Consider the following 9,576-nt stretch of genomic DNA (forward strand, 5'->3'; position numbering starts at 1 on the left):
TTAATATCGCTAAAGTCATCAAAATACCGAATATCGAGAGGTACAGTTATATGGGGGCTGCACGAAGACGTGGACCCGCACAGCTAATCAGCTAAAATCATCAAAGTACCGAATATCGGGAGGTACCGTTAGATGAGGGCTATACGAAGACGTGTTCTTTCAAATATAAGTAGATTTTTATATGTTTTTTATACGACGTCATTCGGAGGTTATTATAATTCACATTTTCCACAATTTTTAAAAAATTAAATAATTTTTCGGGTTCTGCCTTGTTAAGGCGAAGATCATGTTGGCAGATCTTTTTCACAGAAAAGTTTTGTTTTTGTAGTGATGGATTTTTTGTCCACAACAACTACATTGCTTCCAATGCATACACTTGTTTTAGTGCTGCTTTAGGAAGACGGGTTAATGGCTCTGAACAAAACTTTGCTGTGAAAAAGATCTGCCTGTCTGGCAGATCTTTTTCACAGCAAAGTTTATCTGGCTTATCTGGCTTTACTTTTCACTGCAAATTTCAGATCATTAAGCTCGTCTCGAAAGAGAAAACCAACAAATAATTTTTCATTCAACATTTTCTATTCCAAAATTGGTTTGACAGTTCATTGTCCCAGCAGCTGCGTCGATGCGCCTACCTATATTCTTCTACCATGGAATTGACCGTGGTAAAGAATATAGGTAGATGCATCAACGCTTGGGAACATTGATTGATATGTCAACATTTTTAAGTGCCTTGTCAAAAATAAGTCGATAAGTCGGAGGTTCTAATGATATGTATTTTTCAACCATTTTTACAAATTTCAATAATTTTTCATTCATTGTCCCAGCAGCTGTGTCGATGCGTCTACCTATACTCCTCTACCATGGAATTGACATAGTCTCAAAGCAGGTTAGACTTACGAAATCCACCCGATTTTATATGTCAACTCCATAGCGTATACGTCAAATACTACTTACGGGATATGAATACGATTTACGTGACGTGTGAGTTGACTTTTAAAATCGGGTGGATTAAGTAGTTTAATCGAGCTCTAATATGTACCGACATCTAAACTACGTATTTTACGAAGATTCATTATTTATTATATATTTAATCAATGGACTTGACAATCTATATAACACACTTTATTAAAACTTGTTCGATGTACATCTAATTTCTTTTCACAAATTCACACCTTAAATAATAAAAAAAATATTAATTTTTCTGTTGTCATCAAAAATATGACATTCTTATATTGACTTGTTTTTAAGCCTCCATCAAGACAAACATTGCAAGTGAATAATAAAATTTAATTAATAATTGTGGTGTTTGTTATTTGATTTTAAGAATGCAGTTCCATTTAAACGCCACAACAAGTTTGTTTTTTTTTTTTTTTTTCTCGAAAACAAAATAGTCGATCTTTACGTCAGCCAAAGGACGACGAACTCTTTAAATCTGTGTATCGAAATAAAAACACACCATAAAATATATTTTTGCATTATTTGGACATGTATTTTAATTTGATGGTTTTCTGGTCTTTTCTAGATGCACCTGTGATATTGACATTACCCCACATGCTGGGCGCTTCGAATGAATACACGAAGACTATCAAAGGCCTGAAACCGGATGCTAAAATACATCAAACCTTTGTCGATGTACAACATGTAAGTAAACGCATAGATATTGTGCAATTCCGATAATTCGAAGCTTTAAGTAATCCCTGCATATTGCATATCGAAAACCCTTAAAATTTTAGGTGCATCACATGTCCAATATAACAAAAGCTATTAAAAAATATTTGCTCTGTTCCAGAACTGCGAGAATAAAAAACTTTTTACTACGATAACCGATTTTCTCTTTATGGTGTTACAAAGCTAACAGATTTTTTAGGTTCTGGAACAGAGCAAATATATTTTATATATAGCCCTGGCAGAGGAATACAGGTAGATGCATCAACGCTAGGGATCATTGATATGTCAAAAAAATTTAAATTTTCTTTCAAATATAAGTAGATTTTTATATGTTTTCTTATACTACGTCAATCGGAGGCTATTATAATACGCGTTTTCAACAATTTTTACAAATTTAAATATTTTTTCATTCAACATTTTCAATTCCAAAATTGGTTTGACAGTTCATTGTCCCAGCAGCTGTGTCGACGCATCCATAATACTAAGTTCACATGGAAAGTGATTAGCTCTTTATTCGTTGTTCGATTCTTTATTTACCAAATTTCTACTTGATTCCTCGCAAAAGAGAAAAAAATTATGTAATTTAAAAAAGTTCAGGAAAAATTAAAATCTCGAATAAAAATTTTAAAGTTTATCGGTGTCGTAAAATCAAACTAAATTAAAATTAGTTTTCTCTCTCATCTGACTTAAGGTGGGACTGCATATAGCGCTTATTTGGCTGGCTTCTACGGAAATGAACAAAGGAGCCAAATTCGAACTAAGTCAACCTAAAACTCCTTTGTTCCCCTACGAAGAAGCCAGCCGATGACTTAAGCCAGTCAAATAAGCGCTTTATGTATTCCCACCTTTAAGCTCCTTGTCAACGATTTGGAAACCAAGAAATAAAATAGCCATACATTTGTGAATTCGAAAAGATTAAGTTATGAACAAGTAAAAATGTAGTTAAGTTTGGTTGGGCTGAACTTTTAATATCCTTCACCATTTGGAAGAAACTTAAAAAATTTAAAAAAAACTTCCGGACCTGCTTACGGAATTTTTTGTCATAGGCTGTAGTACCCATTACGAACTTCAAATACCAAATATGAAACAATTCAGGTGAATAAAGTCGCTAAAATCATGAAAATACCGAATATCGGGAGTTACCTTTATATAGGGCATATACGAAAACGAGAACCTACATACGTTTTTTTTTTTGTCATAGACTGTAGTACCCATTACGAACTTTGTTACAATTCCGGTGAATAATGTCGCACAAATCATAAAAATACCGAGTATTGGGTGGTACTGTCATATGGGGGCTATACAAAGACGGGGACCTGCATACAAAAATTTTTGTCATAGCCTGTAGCACCCATTACGAACTTTAAATACGAAATTTGAACGAACGTTTCATGGTTAAGTTAACGATCAAACGGAAGATGTTTGACAGTGAAACAAAACATCAAACATCCGTGAGGTGTTTAAACCAGACAATAGCTAAAAATCACTCCATGGTAGAAGAATAAAGGTAGTCGCATCGACACAGCTTCTGGAACTATAAACTGTCGAACCAATTTTGAAATTGAAAATTCTGAATGAAAAATAATTCAAATTTGTAAAAATTGAAGAAAAATTCATATCATAACAACCTCCGATTGGTATCGTATAAGAAAACTTATACGAATCTACTTATTAAAAAAAAAAAACATTTTAAAATTTCTGACATATCAATGTTCCCAAGCGTTGATGATGCACCTACCAACGCTCGTATTCTCTTTAGTCCCCTTCAATTCACATAGGTTGTTGTTTTATCGATTTTGGATGTAAAAGTGTGCAATGCTTTCTTTCTGATTTGGCCTTTGTCCCTTTGTTGTCGATAAAATAAGAAGCACGAGGCGTAGAAAAACGCGTGACGAGTTTACCCAGAACAACAAATTTGAACAGGTTGATATAAAAAATGCAACAAAGTCAAACACCATAATTTCTACATTTTTTTAAAATTTAATTGAATGAAAGCAAAAAATGTCGGAAATAGCATCAAATTTTAGAATAAGTTTCGATTTGTTAGAATTGGTCACCTTTGGCACGAATTATGGCCTTCAAACGGCCAATTAAACCATCCCACACTGCCCGAATGTTGCTCTGCGAGCTGATCGACACTTTGGTATTTTTTAGTGCCAACCTTGCTTTCCAAAATACTCCAGACACTATAGTCCAACGGATTGATATCCGGTGTAAGTTCTTGCACTTTTTGGAACTTCAATGGCTTTACCCCGAGCTCATTTTTCAATATTTGCCGAATGGAATATTGCAATATGTTCAGCTCACGAGCCATTTTTCGCTTCATTACTTTTCGAACCATTTCTGTTGATGGTGCTGTTTTCTTCCGTCCACTTTCTTGACGTCGGGCTACGCTACCAGTATCACGGTAACGAGCGATGGTACGAGACACAAAAGATTTATTCACATTTAAATGGCGGAGTGCTCTAACGATAGCCATTTGTGGATCTCCAGCCAAATATAAAAAAATCATACTATCACGCTTGAATTCCATCACGAATAATTTTTTTTCTGGAAAATTCTCAGCAAAATGCTTGTGTACGTTTGTAAACAATATAATGAGCTGTCACTAGAATAATTTTAACGGCTGTAATATGAGTGGCTTAGAAATGACAGCAGACGGAAGTTGGTTGCAGTTTTTTCATTTATCCCTGTATTTAGCAGATATTCGTCCCATCAAACTATTTTTATTGCTTAACTTTTAAATGATCCTTCTTTATTTTTCCTTCCCAAAATTTTTGGAACTTCCTAAATTATATTTAAACTCGACTCTTGATTTCGCATATATTTTTGTTTTTAATTTCAGTTGACTGGTACCCCTCTTCAGGGAGGCAAACGTGTGCAGTTCAATATGTTTCTAAAAAGCATCAATCGCATATCAATTACAGAAAATTTAACAACATCCCTAATGCCGGCGATATGGGTGGAAGAGGTAAGTTGCTTTTCCGACGCAATGATACAATTGACATATTGTAATGCTTATTGTAAGAACTCCTAATTATACTAACTACGAATCATTACTGCTGCACTTTAATTCAATATTTTATCTTGTCTTGTCATGTCTTCCTACCATTTTTGTATTATTAACTTAATTTAAAAAGGTCATAAATCCTTTTTGTTTTAATTCACATTCTTGCATATGTTCTATATTAAAGTAACAATTACAAACAAAGGCCTAGAAATTTCTTTAAAAAAAACTAACAACGATTTTTTATTATAGCCCAAATATTCCCCAATCTTTTTGTTTTCAAAACTTAAAGATGTTTTGATTTTTTTTTCTTTTTTTTTTTTGATATTTGATAAAAGTAAAATCTGCATTTTAATTCTTATATTACAGGGCATTGAATTGAACGATGAAATGGTGGCCTTCTTTAAGAAACGTCTCATCAACACTCTTAAAACTCTGGACATTATCCACTGGGCGGCATTGTTTGGTGGCTTTGGGGTGGCAGCGATATGTCTAATTTACTACGTGGTGCAACGACGAAAACCTGTTGTAATCGAGGCTCCATTAAAATAATAAGCAAAAGAGCTTAAAAAAAGAAATAAAAAATCATATTTATTTGAACGAGCATCTATGCCAGTTGTCCAGTTGATGACCGACCACAAAGATGCCATCGACGAATGCAAATTCACAAATCCAGCGAAAAAACAAATCTGCTTCGCACATTCTTTATTACTTTGTCATTTAAAAGTTGTTATTGTTATCTTGTTTTGTTTTTGTATTCGTATTGTTATAAATTATAATTTGTTGATATTATTTTGTTTACTTTTAAATTAGGTCTATAATTATTATTGTTATCATTCAAAAAAAAAAAATAAAATATTTTATAAAATTGAATAGATTTAAATCGGTCTCTGAAACCAACACACACACTTTGATTGTTCAATGTGGAACAAATTATTCAAAACATATCAATGTTTTATTATTATTTATATAAAATTAAGTATATCCCTATCGTATACATATGTGATGTTGAAAATACACAAATACAGTTTATGTGATTTATTTTAATTAAAAATAAATAATTTGTTTTATTATTTTCAATGATATTGATATTATAGGGCAATAAATTCGAATATTTGGAAAGTTTTCATGATTTAATTTGATTAGAATTTTGTTTTGCCCTTACCCTAGTGACACCTAGTGGTCAATAGCACAAACTTAAGTTTAAGCGCGTTTTTATCGACCAAGTGTTATTACCACGTTGTCTTTTGAACTTTTGCTGGTAACATGTTTACATTAGTAAATTTGATTCGAATTTAGCGCATAACTAGCGTTCAATTTCTCCACTAGCGTTTACATGGTATAAATTTCTTGTTGAATAAATTAGAATGTTTATTATATCATCCACAATGGAAGGGAGGGAATATTAAATTTATCATTCCGTTTGTAAGACCTATAAATATTCGTTGTAGACCCCATGATCAACATAAAATTCTGAGTCGATTTAGTGATATGTCCGTTTGTCGGTTGAAATCATGATGCAGCCCACATAATGTGGAGGGATTTTAAAGTTCGGCCAGGCCGAACCTAATGTTTTTTTACAATTTGAAGTATACTCATTTAAAAAAATTACTTTTTATACCCTACATCATATGTCTTGTGCAATGTGTTTGTAACAGGGAGAAGGAAGCGAGATCATAGAATCACTTTCTGAGTCGATTTATGCATGGCATTTATGTTCGGTTAAATGTAGACGGAATTGCTCTGGAATGAATTTTTGAGCCCGTGTATGTCATATATATTGCTTTTCCCGCGGTTTTCCGTCATTTTTTTTTTTTTTGCGATCTAGGAATAACATATTTTTTGTAATATTTCTAATGGATTTTTCTCATGACATCTGTCATCTATTACCTGATAGAAAAACTAAACAATAACAATTACGACTGAATTCATTAGATATAGCTCCCATGTATATCTTTTTCCGACGTCCGAATTATTGTGAACCAAATGGCTAATATCAGCCCAAATGGACTGAATTTTGGCAATTACGACTGAATTCATCCTACAAAACAAGTACTTCAAATTTGGTGCAATCGGTTCAGATATAGCTATAGCTCCCATATATATGTTTCATTCGACTTGGTCTTTAAGTCCCTCACATTCGTAATATGCATTCGACAAAAACGATATTTGGTACAAGATATCTTATAGAGCTCGGAAATACCTCTGCCAAATTTTATTAATTTTATTGATATAGCTCTTATATATATCTTCAACCGATTTCGGGTTAATTATGCAACAAATCACCAATATCTGTAAAAAATTCCTAAATTTTGTTACATCCGTCCGAATTTAGCCTAGCAGCAAGTACATCAAATTTAGAGAAAATCGGTTCAGATATAGCTATGACTCTCATATATTTGTTTCATCCGATTTGGTGTTTAAATCCCTGACATTCGTAATATGCATTCGACAACAATAATATTTGGTATTAGATATCTTATAAAGCTCGGAAATACATTTGCCAACTTTTTTTGAGATCGACGATAGTTTCCATATATATTCTTAATCCGATTTCAGGTTATTGTGCAAATAATGGCTAATATCATCCCAAATGGAGTAAATTTCGGGGCGTACGTTTCCATTTTATGGAAATCTGCTCCTATATATATATTTGTTTAAATATAATCCTAATTCTCTCATGCACTATAGCAATAGTATTTGGAAAATATTAAAATGTCTCCTTCAAATTTAGTTCCCATATATTAGTTCCCTCTGAAACCAAACTATAACTGCTCTAAAGCCAAATGTTGATAAGGTGCTCTACTTAGTATGCATAGTGGGGTAAGGTATCAGTCGGCCACGCCGGACTTTTGACTTTTCCTTAGTGGTTATTATTGCATAAAAATCTGTTAAATTTCTAAACGAAATGTTTTCATGAACAAGAATCCAGCCCCTGTTTGAATTTGCTAGATCCTACTGGACAAATTTCTCCCAGTAAAATTCAAAAATTCTCAGCAACATAACTATCAAAAATTCTCTATTGGTTCACCATCTTTTACTTGACTTTTGGGTTAAAAGACTATAATTGTTACCAGATATATATAGACAACTGCTTGCAAGGCTCCTTGGTATTCTAGAGGGTTTATCTACATCCAAAAAATGGTACTTAAGCATTTTGGTAACATTTCTTTGGCAAAACTTTCCATTTCCGATTTGCAATTGATTTGGCCCAATGTCAATCTTCCACACGAGAAGATTAGGTTACTATAGCTATGTAGTGCCTTCTGGTGTATTATTGCAGCCATCACCCGTTGTTTCAAGGTGTATCATTTAAACACTGCGATAGTCGATATAATTTCTTATCATTTGTTTTACAAAAAATGTAGCCTATTGTTATTTACCCTAAACACCCTTTGGAAAGATCCCTTTAAAAACACGACGAAAGTTTTGTTTTATATAATTATTATAATTTTATTATTTCGCATAACATGAACAACTTGACATTAAATCAAAAATTCCCTATTGTATATCTTTGTCTGTTAAAAAGCTACCAATTTTGTTGTAATTCACCAACATATCGATTTTAACTTGCTCTTGATTTCGCAGGGGATCTCGTTTTCTGAGATATAATTGATGACCCACGGTGTTTGTGTAGAATGGTTCAAACTTCTTCTTTTTCAATACAATCTTATCGCCCAACACGTACTGTGTGAAATCCATTATCTCATCCTTGGCGATTTCTTCAGGTTTGCGACAATCTTTGGCAAAAGCACGAACATTTGGCAGACCATTTTTGTCGTTGGAGAATTCAACTAAATGCAGTTTCTTCTCTTCGGCAATTTGGTCGTGAGTTCGCTGCTGTAGAAGACCAATGAAGAAAGCCTTTACAATATGCTGTATGTTTGTCGAGCCAACAACTTTGGCATGCAAATCCTTAATACCCAAAACCTTGCAAATTGTTTGAATGCCTCGATGACAGACAAGACCATATCCTTCTGGTTTTTTCGATACAAATATTTTGGTCTTTCCAAAAGCACAATAGAAGTCGTGGAAAACGGTACGATTATCGCAGAGTTCGAATTTCATTAATTTCTGACCAGCTCTGTTCTTTGATTTTCTCAGGGCAGTACGTGCTTCTGGGGCCTTGGCAGTGGCGAACCCAGCAAGTCCATTTCCATTACCAGTTACACTCATAACGGAAAATCTTCTTGTTCGGCCCATGTTACCTTTCATGATGAAAACGATTTTATTCTCAAGTACACGAGTGTCAAAGCCCTCGAATGAATCTTCGCTCTCGCCCTCTGGAGCTCCAATACTGCGTCCCGGTAACTTAGATCCTGACCAGCCACGATCGATAGGACTTACTTTTATCTGACGAAATCCTCCATAGGAATCTCTCAACTTGAGAATATTCTTTTCTCTTTCAGGGTCTTCGGGCAGTGCCTGCTGCCTAACAATTTCTTTGCCTCTTATTATGGGTGAATTAAGACCGGGCCAGACTACATTTTTCTTGCCAAAACCAATTGTTTGGCCACGATTCAAATCCTTGGCGACCTTTTTTCCAGTGCCCTTACCTCTACCACGCTTTTTGCCAGCATTACTTACAGCAGTAACACCCTTCCATAAATGTTCTGCGGGAAGCTTATTGAAGAAGCTGGTGTGTCGCACAATATTCAAGATGGGGCTAATTTGGGGATATGCAACATTTTTTGTGATGGAATTTTGTAGTGTACATTTATAAAAGTTGTTAAATAACCCCAGGTATCTAGCCATGTTCACCGCCTTCTTCCTCTTCGTTTTGCTCGTATAACTCTCGCATTCACTGCTAGTTACTATTTCGGTAAATATTCCTCTTCTTCTCTGCCCAGTGAAGTGATATCAAATATAGTGATTGATTATTGACGACGTAAGGTAGTTAT

General features: G+C 34.1%; 2 protein-coding genes across 4 annotated transcripts in view; one reads left to right on the forward strand and one right to left on the reverse strand.

Annotated features, from left to right (window-relative positions):
* LOC101895787 (sensory neuron membrane protein 2) overlaps positions 1-5,279 on the forward strand; it is an 82,668-nt gene extending 77,389 nt beyond the window's left edge. For all 3 annotated transcript variants that reach the window (XM_011295504.3, XM_005186602.4, XM_005186603.4), the window contains 3 exons: positions 1,523-1,641; positions 4,514-4,639; positions 5,045-5,279. In XM_011295504.3, coding sequence (XP_011293806.1) covers positions 1,523-1,641; positions 4,514-4,639; positions 5,045-5,227 — 428 coding nt within the window. In that variant the 3' untranslated portion in view covers positions 5,228-5,279. The remainder of the gene's footprint in view (positions 1-1,522; positions 1,642-4,513; positions 4,640-5,044) is intronic.
* A 2,823-nt stretch (positions 5,280-8,102) lies between these two features.
* LOC101896083 (small ribosomal subunit protein uS5m) lies at positions 8,103-9,528 on the reverse strand. The gene has a single exon (XM_005186604.4). The coding sequence runs from the start codon at positions 9,428-9,430 to the stop codon at positions 8,177-8,179; it is 1,254 nt and encodes a 417-aa protein (XP_005186661.1). The 5' UTR covers positions 9,431-9,528; the 3' UTR covers positions 8,103-8,176.
* Between the last annotated feature and the right edge of the window lie 48 nt (positions 9,529-9,576).

Source organism: Musca domestica, unplaced genomic scaffold (genome assembly GCF_030504385.1).
Source record: "Musca domestica strain aabys unplaced genomic scaffold, Musca_domestica.polishedcontigs.V.1.1 29, whole genome shotgun sequence".
Lineage (NCBI taxonomy): Eukaryota > Metazoa > Arthropoda > Insecta > Diptera > Muscidae > Musca > Musca domestica.